The sequence below is a fragment of the Orcinus orca genome, chromosome 7 (genome assembly GCF_937001465.1).
Source record: "Orcinus orca chromosome 7, mOrcOrc1.1, whole genome shotgun sequence".
Classification (NCBI taxonomy): Eukaryota; Metazoa; Chordata; class Mammalia; order Artiodactyla; family Delphinidae; genus Orcinus; species Orcinus orca.
The window spans coordinates 81388493-81407209 of record NC_064565.1 but is presented as its reverse complement, the minus strand read 5'-3'; the positions used below and the strand labels follow the sequence as shown (position 1 = coordinate 81407209).

The 18717-nt window shown below is 37.4% G+C and overlaps 2 protein-coding genes across 7 annotated transcripts in view; one reads left to right on the top strand and one right to left on the bottom strand.

Moving 5' to 3' along the window:
• DNAH7 (dynein axonemal heavy chain 7) overlaps window positions 1-5960 on the top strand; it is a 250715-nt gene extending 244755 nt beyond the window's left edge. The window contains exons 63-64 of the mRNA XM_033400318.2: window positions 1475-1578; window positions 3810-5960. Of these exons, the coding sequence (XP_033256209.1) occupies window positions 1475-1578; window positions 3810-4016 (311 nt within the window). The 3' untranslated portion in view covers window positions 4017-5960. The remainder of the gene's footprint in view (window positions 1-1474; window positions 1579-3809) is intronic.
• The window catches only part of SLC39A10 (solute carrier family 39 member 10), a 133131-nt gene continuing 118643 nt past the window's right edge, over window positions 4230-18717 (bottom strand). For 4 of the 6 annotated variants that reach the window (XM_049712140.1, XM_033400316.2, XM_004276951.4 and 1 more), the window contains 2 exons: window positions 12801-12991; window positions 4230-7011 (listed from right to left, as the gene is read on the bottom strand). In XM_049712140.1, the coding sequence (XP_049568097.1) occupies window positions 6853-7011; window positions 12801-12991 (350 nt within the window). In that variant the 3' untranslated portion in view covers window positions 4230-6852. Of the gene's footprint in view, window positions 7012-12800; window positions 12992-17471; window positions 17566-18717 lie in introns of those variants that run through there. The other 2 variants (XR_004475263.2, XM_049712141.1) reach the window with 2 other exon arrangements.

Genomic DNA, 18717 nt, shown 5'->3' with positions numbered 1-18717 from the left:
TTTCCCACGTAAGGAATAGATCATCCTATTGCTTAGAGTCAGAGATTTACTGGACTGTGCTTACAAGTCAGCAAGGCCAGGGTATTAAATGGCTCTCTGGGACCTGTCTGTAGGGTCTCCTCTACTTTCTCTGTTCCCATCTATTATTGTGACTGGCCAATGGGCTTAGATCTGGCTGGAGACATTAGCATGTAGGATGTGCTTGCAGACCTCTCTTGCTCCTGCAGGCAGGTCCACCCCCCACCTGGCCCCAGGCTCAAGATGCATTTTGTAATTCAGCTTTACTAGAGTAATACTTGGGAATTTATTGGACAAGTGCTTTGCCAGTAGTTGACATTTTATTCCAACTATGCTTTCTGTCAGTTAAAACCTGGAGAGAAGAAAAGGTTAAGTCTTCCCTTAACATCCATCACTGGGCTATCCCCATGTGGCCTTTTAAATTTATAACCAAAATTAAATAAAATTCAGTCTCACCAGCCACGTTTTAGGTGTTTAATAGCTAAATATGGCTACCATATTGGAAAGCACAGATATAAAATATTTCCATCACTGGAGAAAGTCCTATTGGACAGCACTGCCCAAGTAGATTTTTATATCCTACTTTTACAGAGCGCTTTCACCAGTATAGCTGATTTGATTCTAACTCTACAAGGTAGACAAAGCAGGCATTATTGTTTTACAAATATTTTCCAGTTGTCCTCTGGATAAAAAACAGGTCTAAAGTTAAATGAATTGTTCAAGGTCACACAGCACATTAAGAGATAAAACCTAAGTCTTCCTAAGTTCCTCATTGCTTCTCTTCATATCTGTGCAACAATTACAATGAATATTTTCATGTGCAGATACCCATATTCAATTCATGAGGCTTTTACATAAGTGGATAGCCAGGGCATGTGATCCAGGTTTCATGGATCCCTTAATTTGTGTTCTTCAGCTGTTCGTGTATGATATTGCATTCTGGAGGGAGTTCATCCATGTGTTCTTGCATACAGATTGAGGCGTGGCCTTGGATAGATTCTAAAAGGGGAGGAGAAATTTAACTCTCAGGACATTAGACATCAGCAGAAGGGTATTTTGTTCACATGCTGCCTAGAAGCCACTGGATCCCTACAATTACATTAAGACCTTTTCTTGTAGATTTTGTGGACTCTTAACAACATTATACTCATTGGTCAGTTAAAATATAAACCTGATAGCATTTGCCCAGAGAACTTCACATAGACTAATTTAAAATTCCTTTCCTCTTTTCGTCTTCCACATCTAATTTTACTGAATTAATTGACTAGGCAAAGTATAGCTATTCTTGAAGTAAGAATGTTAACACAAACTTAGAACATTGCCTTCATTTAAAGCAGGCCTTCATTTGCTGACCTAGTATCACCTGCACAGCATTCACCGGCAGGAATTTCAGCCTCAGAACTCAATCAATATGCATATGTAAAGTCTTGTATTAACCTGCTTCTTTTATATTTAGGTGTTTTCATTCATGGACTATTTCTGGATGGAGCTTCCTGGAATAGAAAGATCAAGAAACTTGCAGAATCACATCCCAAAATTCTTTATGATACAGTGCCTGTGGTTAGTATTTTTTAATGATATATACATGGGAGGCTATTTTATACACAGACATACACATATTCTGTCAACTCTTGTTATTCACAGTAGTAGTGTTCTATAAGCTTGCTTCCAACATTGAATTAGTGAATACTGAACTCCTAGGCGAAATATAAGGTTAAGTTTCTGTGATCCTGTGGTCACATTTTTGTTACTTGATCAATATATAACCTTGTTTTATTTGTGTTTCTGTTTAAAGATACCTTACTTAATATATACTGTTGATTCATTCACACTGAACTCATGGACTGTAACTCACGCCTGAACAAAGCTTATAGTGTTTTCTCTATAAGGCATATCTCAGCCTTCTTGCGTTTAGGAACACTAGACAGCACCTCAGCGCTACACTTAAGGGCCATTTTAAACAGCGAAATCGCCAACAAAAAACACAAAAATGCAAAAACCTTGGCATTAAATAAACCATCAAAAGGATACTTGTTTATAGTTATGAGAATTGAAACAAGAAGGCAGAATGTCACCAGGTTCAATCTCAGTTGGGAACATGGTTGCTGGTGACTCATTTTTTGCTGCTCTGAGAATGCCTGTGAATGACTATGAAAGTGCAGAATATTGACATTAGGATTAGGACTAAATTTTAGTGATAGGCAAATTTGCAAATACGGAATCCAGGAATAATGAGGATTGACTGTATACATATATCCACATCCACACACATACATATGTTTATGATTTTTTTTCTTACATATACCTTGACCTAAAAATGTGAAACTTGCAGATTAAAAGATTATTATATGAAAACCATACACATAAAAAATTTTTTTTCTAGGACCCATCTTCAGCATGGGCATACTAAGCTATATAAATACTAAGTTTCTGTTACTGCATCATGAGAAGATGACTAGATAGATTTTCACACAATTTGAAGGGTTGGTCTGGGATAATGATAAAATATAGGCTGAATTTTACATGAATTCTGTTTGTGGGACACTGGGAGCTACTCAAAGGCAATAATCCTTCAGAGCGGCTCTAACAGGTACAGTGAGGGACCAGCTGACAGCCAATTGCAAGAAACCTACCATATATACCAAGATACTGTGGGCAGAGAAAGTTTCAAATATGGGACCCAAATTGAAAGTCACAAGGGCAAATGTTTGCAATTTCAGAAGTTGATTTGGATCCATTTTTTTCTTTCATATGGAAACTCTTAAGTTTGCGGTGAATAGAAGCATTTTATAAGTGGATAATTCTCCCAAAAAAGGAAGTCATTTAGTAAGAAAAATTCTCATTAAAAAAATCCACTTAGTTGAAATACGTCCAACTTGAGTGTTGCAAGTCCTTGTATTTAATGATATCTGAAAAACTGCTTTATGGATCTCCACAGTTATGTGGGAGAGAGACTAGCACCCTTATTAATTAGCTCCTTCATACAATTTGTGCTTAAACCTGAGAAACCAGAAAAAGGGCTCCAAACAGTGGGGCTGTTGAGACTTATCACCTCAAGTATTGCTATTATTACTACTGGAAAAAGGAATTCGAGTTTTAAAACCATTGTTTCACCTTTCTGATGACAGTTTGTTCTTTACTCTTATATTCAGAGATCAACTTGCCCTAAAATCTTATTGAGATTGGTGAGGTTCAACTATGCTTAACATTCTAGGAACTTGGCTAATGACCCTCTAAGAATAATGCGGTTGTAGTGTAGTTATAAAGGCAACTATGTTTTAAACAGCACAATATACATAATAGGCCCTTTAAAATAGCCACGTAACATGGGGAGGTGATCTCGTTCTACAATCACTGATAAAAATCCTTTCAGAATATTCTGGGATTGGCCTTTAATAAAGCAACATGATTTTGAGTATCAGTGGTGGCAGATAAACCTTTGAAAAAGTATACCTGATTTTATTATTGTAAGCACCAAAGGTCATCCTCAGGTAGGTATGGTAGGGAGATGATGAATAAACAATGGATAGTATGCTTTTTCAGAGAGTAGGTGGAAATGACTCTTTTCTCATTTAGCTTCGTATACACTGGCCCTGAAGATAGATAGCTCTGAGAGCTCTAAAAGAAGAATGTTTTGAGCAATGGCAGCACTGCTGACAAAGATAAAATCGATTTAGCCCATAGAAATCTGCAGACATAACTAAAACTTTATGCCAACGATTCCATATTAGGTTCAATTATATGTAAATATAACAACAGCCTTGACTTAAATTTTGTCTACTTTCTTCTAGATGTGGCTAAAGCCTTGTAAGAGGGTAGATATACCAGAACAACCAAGTTATACTGCCCCATTGTATAAGACAAGTGAGCGGAGAGGAACGTTGTCCACCACTGGCCATTCTACAAATTTTGTGATTGCCATGACTCTTCCCTCTGACCAACCCAAGGAGCACTGGATCGGACGGGGTGTAGCATTGTTATGTCAACTTAATTCATAATTAGAAGGTATCATTTCCCTGTTCCTATTTCTTGTTAGATGGTTGAGTAGAAATTATATTTTACTTTTTAAAGAAGTTATTTGGTTTAAATCAATTTGATTAGTTATACTTAATTATAAATTCATTTATGTGCAAATGCAGCCTATATTTAAAATGATTCATACTTCAGTGTAAGGAATCTAACATAAAGACTAAACAAAACACACTGGTATATTTGCTCTTTTTGAATAACTTTATTTTGGGAGCGTTCCATAAGCATTAGGAACATACATAAAATGACACACCACTGTTGACAATGAAAAAAAAACAGCATTTGATCATTTCCAGCTTTATAAATTTTTAAAAAATGATTGATTCAGTTACAATAAAAAAAAAGTTTAGATATTTTAGCAAGTATCACCTTGCAGGACCATAATCACATTTAAGCCACTGACTTACTGTTAATGGAATAAATTCACACTGCATCTACTTACTATAGTATTTCTAAGCATAATCACAGCTGATTGAATGCAATGTGATATACACCAAAATTCATATGGATGTCACACAGTGACAGCATTGTACAAGTAACATTAATGACCTCCAACAAACACATGTTAAATTAGACTGGTCAAGCTAAAGGGAATGTTGGAGCCAAAGAGAAATGTAGTGGAATTCAGATTGTCTAGTAAGACTTGAAACTATACATTAGGATGATGTGAAAACTAAATACTGGTGGAACCCTAAACAAAACACTAGCAGCAACTGTTACAGCCCTCTTAAAAGTTTAAAGAAATCCAGCAAATAAAGATAATAGCAGTTTTGAGAAGATATAAAACTTTTGTATACTTCAGCATAACCTATTTGCTTTAAATCAGGTATTTCTTTTTAAGTCTGGGAGTATATTCCAGCTGTTGCTTTTCATAAAAGTTTTAAAAATAAGCAGACTTAATGCTGGAATGCAGAATCCTCCTTGGGCATTAAAAACCCCAAAATGAACTATAAATATATCTTGGTTCAGAAAGCAAGATATTTGAATTACTTCAAGTTGGCAGTACTAAATAAAATATCAGCACCTTTGAGCTAGGTTGCTTGAGGGGCCAAGCAATGAGATGAGGACTGTCCTAATTCAGTGCCCAGTGCTGAAAGTGATCTACGTATAAAACTCCTACTTGTCACAGGAGGCCATGGAGAAAGCCAGAAATAATTTTTCAAATTCAGGCATAAATTAAGGAAATAACATCTAATAAGCTCCCTTGCTTTACCGCATAAAGAAGAAATACTGGCAACACTCTTAATACCTGAATGCATGTGCTGCTTTCAGTTTTGTTTTTTGTTTTAAAGTTCACGGAGTAAGAGGAAAGGAACTGGGGAAAGGAGGAGGACTAAATGAATACATTTCAAATGGAATGGAACGAGTTTGGCTCTTAAATATCTGAACAATAAGATTTTTAAAGCAGCCACACAGGTAGCCAAGCAGATTAAAACAAAGCTGCCTGCACGTAGTTCAAATACAGTTTACCTGGCATAAATGAAGACCATGTGGCACACAGAGAGCTACATGCATATGATTAATACTACAAATTATTAGGTCAAAATTCAGGATAAACATGGCTTGCATTTCTCACAAATCATTCACAATTTATGGCAGGAGAACAGGGTACCTAAAAAAAAGAGACTAATTCCTATCAGGCACCAACAGCATATCTTGGCACAAAATGATCATGTGATTTCAGCTGAGTTACTGAACTTAAATGCATCTTCCAAGTTACCTGGTGCCATGAGAGCCATGGCATCAATGGAGATCATCCTCATATCCGTTTTGACACTCCACGTACAGATTATGGACACGGTAAACTTGCCGCCTTACAACGTTACCTCCAGCCAGCGCATGTGCTCTAGGTTCCAATGCCAAACTGGTAGAGCACTACGTGCATTTAAAACTTAAATTTCCCAAATAAATAACTAAAGGAAATCTGAATATTTAGACCATGTTTGGGTTCTTCATTTCACTGACATTTTCTAAAGGGTTACAATTTTAAGGAAAAAACATTTTACCACATGCTCCAACCCCTTACCCCCACCAAAAAACCCAAGACAAAAACAAAAGTTTAAAAAAAACAAACAAACCCAAACACCAAGTATAATATTAATAAAAGAACCGTTATGAATCTTTCATTAAACTGAAGCTCACACAAATGTACAATCACAAATTTCAGTAGTTTAGGCTGCAAGTTTAAATCCTATGCAAATATATACAAAAATAGTAACTCTAGATTCAAGAATAAGGGCTTTTCCCAATGCTAAATCCATATTCTAATGCAGCCTGAGCTTTCTTCTAGGTGCTATAGTCTACTTTCTGCAGATTCAAAGCTGTGTCAAGTTGATCCCTATTACCACATGTATACATGGAGCTGAATTAAAGGACAATACAATTCATTTTTAGCACAAAGAAAAGTCTTCCCAAAGTCCATTTAAAATATTTTTAAAGTTTAAGGGATTTTTTTTTGGTTCAATTTCTATTTCTGCATAGCCACAGAAGTTTCTACTAATAAAGAGACTACTTTAGTGTTTTATATGATTATTTTTTTAAAAAGTCTTAATCAAACCTATATCAACATCGGTTCACAGAGTCCCGTTTTCTCCTTTCTTTATCACAAGCTTTATATTTCTAAAAGACCCCTTCATGCAGGGAAAACAGTACTGAGCACCGGTCTTTGTGGTCAGGCTCAAATCTGTGAACTTGTAAGTAGTGCAAGCCACTGACTTTTCTTTGAGCAATGTGCTTACAGTACAAGGAACAGATGCAAAGCTGCATGGTAACATTCTTGTAATCAGCAGTGATTGCTGGGAATGGTCAAAACTGGAGGTCAAACACAATTTTGTCTTCATAGAGGGCAATTACCAGCATGATGGCAAATCCAAACAGCAATCCTAAATTCTGAAGAATGAATTGCCCCACTGGACAGAAGCCATGTTCTTCATTGTCACCATCACCATGCAACATTTCTGGAAGCTAAAAAATATTTTAAAGCAATTTTGTATAATATTTTGCTCATTTTTTTTTTTTTTACATTTTCCTACTTAAGAAAACTAGTGACTAAAGCACAACTACTAATAACTATTTTATTGAAACAATGTTAACCATAACACATATTTTAGTCAAACACTAAGAAATTTTATGCTCTAGCTGTGTACTAAGTAAACACTATATCTGTACCCTCCTCATCCCCCAACAAATGCACATAATATATGTACTAGTCACTTTTTTAAAGTTACTGTCCACTGACATTTATGCTAAAGTATAAGACAAGTTACTGTTGCAAATAAGACTCTCAGAAAACACCACAATTCCCACATTTACTGATCTGTCTTAAGCTCACTGAGAAAGTAAGATTCCTTTGGGGGATATTTCATTCAAAATTGTATCATTTCTTCACCCTTTTCCATCTAAAATTCTCATTTCCAACTGCACATTTCATCAAGGGTACACATTAACAGACAATTCCAAAATTGGTATCTCTATGCCCTTAAAAGCCATTATTTTCCTTCCGACAACAGACACAGAAAATAGTATATCAAGGCTACACAGCAGAACTACCAAGTTAAGCACACTGCCATCACAGTGTACTCTATTCTCGTAAGTGATAAAATTTTTTAAATTTTAAAGTTTCCAATATCTTTAAAGGCACAGTGCATTGAAAAGTACAACTCAACTTCTAAAGCACAAGCATATATTACATTTAAAAATAATCCAGGGACTTCCCTGGTGGTGCAGTGGTTAAGAATCTGCCTGCCAATGCAGGGGACACGGGTTTGAGCCCTCGTCCGGGAAGATCCCACATGCTGCGGAGCAACTAAGCCCGTGTGCCACAACTACTGAGCCTGTGCTCTAGAGCCCGCTAACTACAACTACTGAGCCTGCATGCCACAACAAGTGAAGCCCGCACGCCTAGGGCCTGTGCTCCTCAACAAAGAGAAGCTACCACAATGAGAAGCCCGCGCACTGCAACGAAGAATAGCCCCCGCTCGCCTCAACTAGAGAAAACCTGCAAGCAACGAAGACCCAATCCAGCCGAAAATAACTAAATAAAATTTATTAAAAAAAAAAAAAAGACATAGTTCAGGGACTTCCCTGGTGGCGCAGTGGTTAAGAATCCGCCTACCAATGCAGGGAACACGGGTTCGATCCTTGGTCCGGGAAGATCCCACATGCCGTGGAACAACTAAGCCTGTGCGCTACAACTACTGAGCCTGCGCTCTACAGCCCGCGAGCCACTACTGAAGCCCACATACTGCAACTACTGAAGCCCATGCGCCTAAAGCCCATGCTCTGCCACAAGAGAAGCCACCGCAATGAGAAGCCCACGCACTGCAGCGAAGAGTAGCCCCCACTCGCCACAACCAGAGAAAGCCCGTGCACAGCAATGAAGACCCAACACAGCCAAAATATAAATTTAAAAAATTTTTTTAAATAAATCCATAGTTCAAAGTATAAAACTTAAATCTTTAACGTGTCTACGGAAATGAGATTTGCTGAAGATGGAATGTATGTGATTATAAGCATAAATTCTTCCCACCCAAACCTAATCAAAATTGCAAAAGAACTATTTCCAATTTTCATGTTCACTTATCTGTTTTTTTTCAAGTTTGCAGTGAATAGCTACAGAAAGATGACATTGATATGCTACTCTCTATTGGACACTAAGCTTTACTCCAAACAATATCTTGGTGCTTTGGGGTTTAGGGAGGAGAAATGTAGCGTTAAGTACATAATGCCTGCCTAGGAAGAAACGTCCTTAATCATTATTAAATAATGAGTACAATTAATCCAACTTCCATGCTCTGACAGTGCTACAGTATATTTAACAATCACCTGAGGGTCCTATTTAAGAAGTACTTCATGCTGGTCATCTATTCTGTTTAGAAGTCTACGGCAGTAGTGTACGTTAATGGAGGTTACTGTTCTTATCCAGCAGAATTAAGTAGTTGTGACAGAGACCATTACAAATGTCAAAGCTGAATAATTGTGACAGAGACTATATGGTCCACAAGCTTAAATATTTACTATCTGTCCCTTGCCAACCCCTGGATTAAGACTAAAACTGGCCAGTTCCTACCTATGGTTTTAGTAAGAAGATTTTATTACGTTTTTCCCCAAGTTTTTATAGTTACAAAAACTTTCAGTTCTAACTTTCCTTAATATTTAAGCATAAACATTGTATGTTTCACAGAAATATCCCCTCTAGATATGTGCACATACCAACAAGAAGAGGCACCACAGTGCTTCAATTCTATCCTGAATGCCAACACCAATGTTGTCTGTCATAACCACAGCTAAGAGCCAGCCAGTACCTACCTCTATGACCACAGTTGTTAACATGCAAAAATGCTCCAGATTGGTTGATAAACAGGTGCTATCCAAAGCCCCCTAAAAACCAGATGCTTCCAACTGGGTATCCTAAAGGTACTAAAACTTCTGGTACTGTTGCTATCTTACTGAATGACTCTACATCAATAAAAACTTCCCCCTTATAGCCAAAGTGGTCTTTGTAAAATAAAAATGAGATGTCATTGTTGCTTAAACCTTTTAATGGTCCCCCAAAATTTACAAGATAAGCTCTAATCTTTTTAACATGGCATGTTGTGTGACTCATGATCCGATCACCAACTACCTAATTAATGACACTGTAGATATATTATCTATTTCCTAAATGAACCCTAAAATATATGTGGATAGTTTGTCCCTGTCTTCTAGAATATTTAGGTGTTTCCAATTGTGACATTATAACTACTCTGCAAAGAACATTTTCATATGGTTTTATTTTTATTTATTTGCTTGCTTGTTTTATTAGCAGTAATCATTTTACTTTATTTCCTCAGAATACAGTCCCAGGAGTAGACTCACTGGTCAAAGAATGATGCTATTTATTATTCTGTTTTCTTATATGCCCTTTCCTCTTGCTTCCGATAAACTCTTTTATCTTCTTTAAGACTTGGCTCAAATTTCCTATTCCAGAAAAACTTCCCTAATTTTATTACCCAATTTTTAGCCAGCCTCCCTCTGTAGTTCCACAAACACGTTGCACCACTCTATCATAACACGTATCCAAAGAATTATAATTAATGGCTGCTTTTCTTCTTCATTAGAATATAAATCCTTACTGTAATGACTCTCTGGTTCTTTTTACACTTTTAGCTCTCTAATGTAAGAATTAGCTCATTCATTCTTTATTCAACTAATTATGAACTGCATCTCCAGCAGTAAATGAAATACGACAAAAACGCCTGCCTTCCCAGAACTGATATCATAGTGGGACACACAATGAGCTCAATAAATGTTTAATGTGTTATTAGTAGACTGAGATACAAGTGCAAAGGAAAAAAAAGTAAAGTAGGAATAGAGGATGTGAAATGTTGGTGCAGAGACTGAAATTTTAGATAGGATGCCTCAAGAAGTGAGGGAGCTAGCCAGGAGAATGTCTGCGAGATATCCCACAGGAGTGACCAGCAGGAACCAGGGCCTGAGGCACAGTGTGCCTCGTAGAGGAGCGGGAGAGGAGGTGAGGTAAGGTTAGGAAAGTTAGGGATGGAAAGGGAGAAGAAATGCTCAGGAGGATTAAAAACCCTGAAGGTCAAAAGAAGAACTTTGTGCTTCTACTCTGAATGAGATGGAAAACCATGGAGGGATCTGAAGCTCACAAGTGACATGATCTAATCTTACAAGGATCACACACAAAAAAATCTCCCAAGGTGCGTTGTAGATACAGAGTGTGGTGGACAGGGCAAGGGCAGAAGCAGGGAGAACAGTTAGAAAGAGAAAGATGATGGTGGCTGGAGTGAGAGTGGAGTGGAGGTGATGAGGAGATGGGAGCCCTCAGCAGATGTGGGAAGGACAGAAAGAGGGGAGTCAAAGAATGATACTCAGGGTTTTGATCTGCGCAACCAGAAGAATAAAGTTATTATTAATAGATGTGGGATTCTATAGGTGGTGCTGGTGCAAGGAGCAGGGTTGGCAAATATCAAGAGCTAGTTTCTGAACATATTAAGTTGGCAACACCTTTTAGATATTCAGGTAAGCAGGTAGACAGGCTAATCTGGAGGTAAGGAAAAGGCCTGGGCTAAAGATGTGAACTTAGGAATTATCAGCCAATAAATATTTAAAGCCATGAGACTAGATAAGATTACTTAGAGGCCTTTCACCAACATTCAGAGGTAAGGGAAGAGAAGAAGATCCAGCAGAAGACTAAGAAAGCTAGAAAGGTGGGAAGCCAGGAAGTGGTGGTGGTAGAGAAGCCAACAGACCAGGAGGCATCCCAAAGAGAAGAGAATGGTCAACAGCCAAATGCTGCTGTTAGGACAAGGGAAATGAAGACGGGCAGGGTAAGCGACCAGCGGACTGAGCAATAATGTCGTGGTCAATGGTAGATCTGACAAAGTAACATGGCAGAGCGGTCAGGGAGAAAACCTGATGAGCTAGACTCATGAGAAAAGAGAATTAAAAAACAAGAACACGTGATTTGCTATAACAGGGAAGGAGAGTAATAAATAGGGTGGTAGCTAAAACTGAAACTGGATTTTAAAAAGATCCTTTTCCCCTACCGTTTTAAGATGGGAAAAGTAACGAGGTTTATACGATGATAGAAATGATCCAGCAGAGAGGGAAAAACAAATGATGCAGGAAAAAGAGGGGGAAATTTAAGGAAGTTAGTGAGAGAGGGGATAGATAAGGTCTAGGGAAAAGTTTGAAGGAGCTGGCTCTAGCTAGGAACATAAACATTTCTTCATAGTAAAAAGAACGACGTTAAACAGGCATCGATACAGGGAAATGAGTAGAAATGGTGATGAGAGCTGGTTGGAGCTGGTCTTGGTGGCTTCGCTGTTCTACATGAAATAGGAAGCAAGGTCATCAGCTGAGCGTGAGGACAATAAATGAGGTATTAGAGGCCTACGGAGAGGGGGGGAAAATGGCTGCCTCTAGGTACAAAATATAAATAATTTTTATTTTTTCTTATTTTCTAAACTTTCTATAATAAATAGTCATTAAAAATTTAGGTTATATAATTTGATATGAGACTATCTAACAGATCCCACCAGAAAGAAAAGTGAATACAATATCTAGTTAAAAACAGAAAGTAACCAAATTGTTAGTTCTGCAAACGCACTGCCTAACATATTTAGGATATTAAAGTAAAATTAATTGTTAGTGTTTAGATTTATTAACTTTAAACTGAAGTTAGAAATAAGGGAAATTACATAAATCCCTTGGAATATACATCATTTCCTGCAGAAGACTGGCTTACCTAAGGAGGTATAGTATTTCCTTCTTGTTTGCTATAAAGCAAGCTCGAAGAATTACTTTGTTAACAACAAAAAAACATTTACACCCCAATATTACAAAACCTTCAAAGTAGTATAATAATTCTGTAATTTTATCTTTTTTTGTGTGTGTGTGTGTGTGGTACGCAGGCCTCTCACTGTTGCGGCCTCTCCCGTTGCGGAGCACAGGCTCCAGACGCGCAGGCTCAGCGGCCATGGCTCACGGGCCCAGCCGCTCCGCGGCATGTGGGATCTTCCCGGACCGGGGCACGAACCCGTGTTCCCTGAATCGGCAGGTGGACTCTCAACCACTGCGCCACCAGGGAAGCCCTAAATGACTTTTCTTTATTTAAGATATCACATGTCTTTAAAATGGGTTATATTTATTAGTCTTTCAAACTACATCCAGATTTCTTCCATTTTTGGAAGTTGCATTCGATTTACAGATTTAGTGTAACAACAAAAATATAAAATAAGCCGTCTTACCATATCCACCAAGGCTACGTAGAGGAACATGCCTGCAGTGATGGCAAAGATCCAAAGTGTGATGTTATTGGCATACTGACCAACAGCTGTGCCTATGAGCATGCCTATGTAAGCCATCATGGCAGAGAGGAGGTTGTATACAATTGCTTGCTTTACAGTCATGCCTGCTTTAAGAAGAACTGCAAAATCACCTGCAGTTAAGACATAATGTGAGTTTTAAAACCACAGGATTTTACACACAAATTCAGGAAAACTCCAATAAAAAACAAAATTAAGAATGACATAAAAAAGATATAGCTTTATAATGAAATTTCACTTTTTACTTAAACCTTAATACATGCAAAAACTTGGGTGAATCTCAAAGGCATGATGCTGAAAGATAGTCTGAAAGGTTATACATGATTCCATTTATATGATATTCTGAAAAAGATAAACCTATGGTGATGGAGAACACTCAGTGGTCACCAAGGGGCAAGGACAGAAAAGGGATGTGACTATAAAGGGATCGCATGAGGGGGTTTGTTGAGGTGATGGAACTGTTACCCTTGATGGTGGCAGCACTGACACAAATCTATATACGTGTTAAAATTCAAAGAACTGTACATCAAGCAGCAAGGTCAATTTTACTGGATAACGTGAAATGAAAACTTTAAAAAACACAAGAAAAACATGAGAAAAAAAGAACTTCACCACTGCTCTTTTTGTGAGCAGCAAATAGAGCTCTCCGCTCTGATCTCTGCCCTTTTTTCAAAGGGAAATGGGCTAAGAACAGAGGTAACAGACTCTGTATGCTGTTTATATTTATGTTTTATTTATTCCGAAAGAAAAATTAAATCTTAATTCTGAAAATCGTAAAAATGTAAAAAAAGAATAAAGAGACTTTTCTTACTCATCTAAAGCTGGAACACTAGGTAAAGAACGGATTAAATATTGTTTAGAGAGACATTATTACTAGAAGGGCAAAATGCTGCTAGAACTAATAGTCTTAAAGGGTCAAAAGCAATAGTTTTACTAATTATAACAATTTTTTTTTAACTTTTGTTACTAAATATGCCAATGTCCAATCAATTACTGAACATTCAGTATATGCAAGGTAATATATAGAATACTGAGGTTGGGGGGCAGGGGCTTGTTTCTTTCCCTTAAGAAGGGATCTTACATGACTAAAAGTACATGATCTGGGTTGGGTTTTTTTTAAGTTATCATTACAAGGTTCTCATTTACAACAGAGAAGCAGAAGTTAACAACAAAGAAATCAGTGCAAGGCATTATTTTCCATGTTTCAATGAATTGCTACAAACTACATCCTGCAACATTATTTGGGAAACCTAAGGAGATTATCTACCAATGGCTTCTAAACTGCCATTCTCCAGTTTTCCATCTAATACTATTCTTCCTACATCTTTTCCCTCTGATCCTAAATACTTAATTCTCCTGGTGAGACTTGGATTCAATGTCAGCTTTTACCTCTTCTCTCCCCTAGAGTTTTAAGCACCTCTGGCCTTTCTTCATCGGCCTCCTCTAAGGAAAGAGTTCCCTAACTTCTTCCTCTGCAAATTTCCTCACCATATTTTTAATAATTCACCCATCAGTTGTATTAAAGGGACAATTTCATTAAGCAGGCAGTTAGGTAATACAAAATGAGACTACAGAAGTGTCTTTTAGGTTATAAAATACAGTGTTTCCTTTTGTAATTTCAAAATAGGATTTTAAAAGGAGCATTACTGAATACTCAATGAACCAAATATCACAGGTAAAACTCTATCAATTTTGATGCCTTCCCTGACATTACTGTGTAGGAAGATGATTGCTTTCATCCCTGAATAACAACCAAACAGCATGAATTAACTAGTCAAGATTCAAGATGAATTATTTAGTTAATACTTTAAAAAATTAAGGTGTAACTTACATACACAATTCCCCCCTTTTTTGACTTTGTGTTCTATGAGGTTTGACAAAAGTACATACCATGTAACCATAACCGCCATCAAACTATAGAACTATTTCATCATGACCTGCCCCTGCCCCCGCAAATTTCCTCAGGCCCCTCAAACCTAGGCAATCATTGATCTGCTTTGTGTCCCTACAGTTTTGCCTTTCCCAGAACATCATATAAATTGAATCATACAGTATGTAGTCCTTTGAGTCTACACTTTTTTCACTTAGCATGATGTGTGTAAGATTCATCCATGTTACAATTTATATCAGAAAACCACTGCTTTTTACTGCTAAGTGATATCCCAAAGATGAACAATAGCTTATTTACCCATTCAGCAGCTTAAAGACATTTAGGTTGTTTCCAATTTGGGGCAATTATGAATAAAGCCACTATATACATTCATAAATAGATTTTTGTGTCAACGAAAGTCTTCATCTCTTGCATGTAGATAACGTAGGAGTGGGATTTCTGGCAGCAATTTATGAGAGTTCTGGTTGCTCCCCACCCTTTTCAGCCCACAATGACAAATCCAGTACCTGAATTCTCATGTGTTTATCTGTTATCGGTATAACTTCTTTAGTGAAATGCCTGTTCAAGTCTTTTACCCATTTTTTGTTGTTGTTGAATTGTTGGTTTTCCTATTCTTTAAAAATCCTAAGTTTTTTGTCAGATAAATATTTTCCAAATACTTATTCCCAGACTGTGGCTTGTCTCTCCATTCGTTTAAGTGTCTTTTGTGTAGAGTTTTTACTTTTTATGAAGTCCACTTTCTTACTTTTTTCCTTAGTGGAGCATGCTTTTGGTATTGTATCTAAGAACAACCTGCCTAATCCAAAAAACACAAAGATTTTCTCCTATGTTTTCTTCTAAAAGTCTTTTATATTTAAATTTTCTTCATTTAGATCAATGATCCATTTTGAGTTAATTTTTGTCTGTGGTGGGAGGATTTTTTTGCAAGTAGACATCCAATTATGGCAGCAACATTTGTTGAACAAACTATTCTTTCTACATGGAATTTCCTTTGCATTTTTCTTGGATTCTATACTGTTCCACTGATTTATGTGCCTATTCTGTAACCAATATAAATTGTTTTGATTATTGTGGATTTACAATAAGTCTTAAATTCAACTTTGGTGTACATTTTCAAAATTCTTCTGGCCATTCCTTTCCCTTTCCATAAAAATTTTTGGAAAAAACTCATTTATCTCCAAAAAAGCCTGCTGGGATTTTAACTGGGAATGTAATGAATCTATATAGAGAATTAGTATATTAAAAATACTGAGTCTTCTGGTCCATAAACCTACAATAGATCTTCATTTAGGTTTCCTTTGATTTCTTTTGTTGGCAAATTGTAGTTTTCAGCATACAGATTCTATGTGATTTTGTTAGATTTAACCAAAGTAGTTTGTGTTTTTTGCTGTTACTGTAAACAGTACTTTTTTTTTTTTTTTTTTTTGCGGTGCGCGGGCCTCTCACTGTTGTGGCCTCTCCCGTTGCGGAGCACAGGCTCCGGACGCGCAGGCTCAGCGGCCATGGCTCACGGGCCTAGCTGCTCCACGGCATGTGGGATCTTCCCGGACTGGGGCACGAACCCGTGTCCCCTGCATCGGCAGGCGGACTCTCAACCACTGCGCCACCAGGGAAGCCCAAAACCAGTACTTTTTAAAAATTTCAATTTCTAATTGTTCATTGCTAGCATATAAATGACTTTTATATGATGTTCTTGTATCAAGATGAATTATTTCATTTAAAAATCTATCTTTGTCCTAGTCCTATCTCAGGTTATAATTCCTCAAAGTTATCTGCATATTTTTCTACCCTTCCCTTCTCAGTAAGAACCTGTATAAACATTTGAAAAATAAATCAAAAGGAATATCCACGTTGGAATTTACACTGAATAAGCAAATCTATTCATCTTTTGATAAGTCAATATTCCTTCCTTTCTGCTGACAAAGGATATCATTGGCACAAAGAATGAGGTGTGTTTGCCAAAGCTGTTAATGTGATCCAATGTTATAATTATGTCAGTATCTGTTAATATCAACTCTTGAGATTTTTTTAAGTATTTTAAGGTTCTTTTTGTCTTAAATAATGCATGTATACATATGTATAAATCTAAACAGTGAATGTTCAATTTTTCCTGGACAATTCAGCACATTATGAGTATCTTATTTTTAATTTCTATTTAACTCAGTACACATGAGAGGAAAGGAAAAAATGGACAGCATTACTGATAGCCTCTCTAAGCGAAGTCTTAATAACATAGCTACATTTATTTATCAAAATGTTATTTCCTTGAAGTTGAAACATTACTCAATGTCAAGAAGAGAGTTTGGATCATCCGCCCTTCTGGATTATCCTCAACCTCACTTCCCCTTTATACATTCTTATACAGGTTTTCTTACAAATTATTTTTCAAATGTTTCAAATACAGCTCCTTACTGAAAGGGTGGAAAAAAGTGGAGAGAATGCAACAAAATAATATTGCAACTTACTTAAATTCAGCTATACAAGTTTGGCAAAAACAGAAGAAAGAGTAGTAATAAATCAGGTAATTTCATCCATTACCACACCCCGCAGCAAACATGAAATGAGAGATATGGGTTCTCTATTTCTTCAGATGGTTTCAATTTCTGCACACCTCAGAGTGAACCTCCCTATACTGTTTTAAGGTTTAAAAGTACACATGGTTTTTCATATCACATTCCTAAACACAAAAAAAAAAACCCTACCTGGAACACCATTAGGGAAACAGCAATCTGTTCAGAAGAGGAACATCAAATCTTGGAATTACTGACTGGACTGCGGATCAGGATCTCCAAGGTACTACAATGTAATTTCAACATAAGTGACCCCTGAACAACGCAGGGCCCCAGTCGAAAAGCTGCATATAACTTACAGTCAGCCCTCCATATCCTCAATTCCACATGTGAAGACCAACTGCAGATCGTGTAGTACTGTAGTATTTACTATAGAAAAAATCTGCATATAAGTTGACCTGTACAGTTCAAACCCATGTTGTTCAAGGGTCAACTGCACATGTTTTCCCCCTTAGGGTATGACTTTAGTATAGAAATCTCAGATTAGTTTTAGGAATTCATAATAAAAAATTTAGCTAGGGCAAAACAGGTTTTATATTAAATAAATTATCCTGGAATGTGACGTATTATGCTGCTTTGCCAACATCTTAACCTATTAAGTGGGAAGAGGACTTGTCGCTATCCACCTGCCATGCATCTATCTCAGCCTCCAGGGGACTGATTTTTCCCTTGCCTGGGAATTCTGACTAAGAAGCTTCTATGTCTGTCTCTATATTCTATTCCTCCCCAAGCGAGTAAGAGTAGATAATCTAATCAGAATAGAGGCATATATCTGGCCGTATTTTACCGAAGTACTTCCATTACTATGCCTTAAAGGCAAAAATTAGGCTCCATGAGCTTTTTTTTTTTTTTTTTTGCGGTACGCGGGCCTGTCGCTGCTGTGGCCTCTCCCGTTGCGGGGCACAGGCTCAGCGGCCATGGCCCACGGGCCCAGCCTCTCTGCGGCAGGTGGGAATCCTCCCGGACCGGGGCACGAACCTGTGGTCCCCTGCATCGGCAGGCAGACTCTCAACCACTGCGCCACCAGGGAAGCCCACGTGAGCATTTTTTAAAACTTCCTTTAGACCACTTCCACCTTGTTGATGGATAAAAAAGCCGAAGCCTTTTCTGTCACCTCCAGAGGAGGAAGCTGAGTTATTTCTTTATGATCTTTCTTCCCTAGGAGCCCAGGCAACTAGAATATGGGGCAGTTTATGTCAATTTAGCACAAGGCATTGGGGGAAATGTACATTCTCATAATGTCTCACTCCTCTCCTTCTGGCAAAGCAGATGTATACTTTGGATTGGTATTTCCTTTCACAGCAACAGTAACACCTTAATCTCTGGTTTGTGGGGTAAAACAAGTAAAGATTTGGGGTCTCAATATTTCACTGAGGTG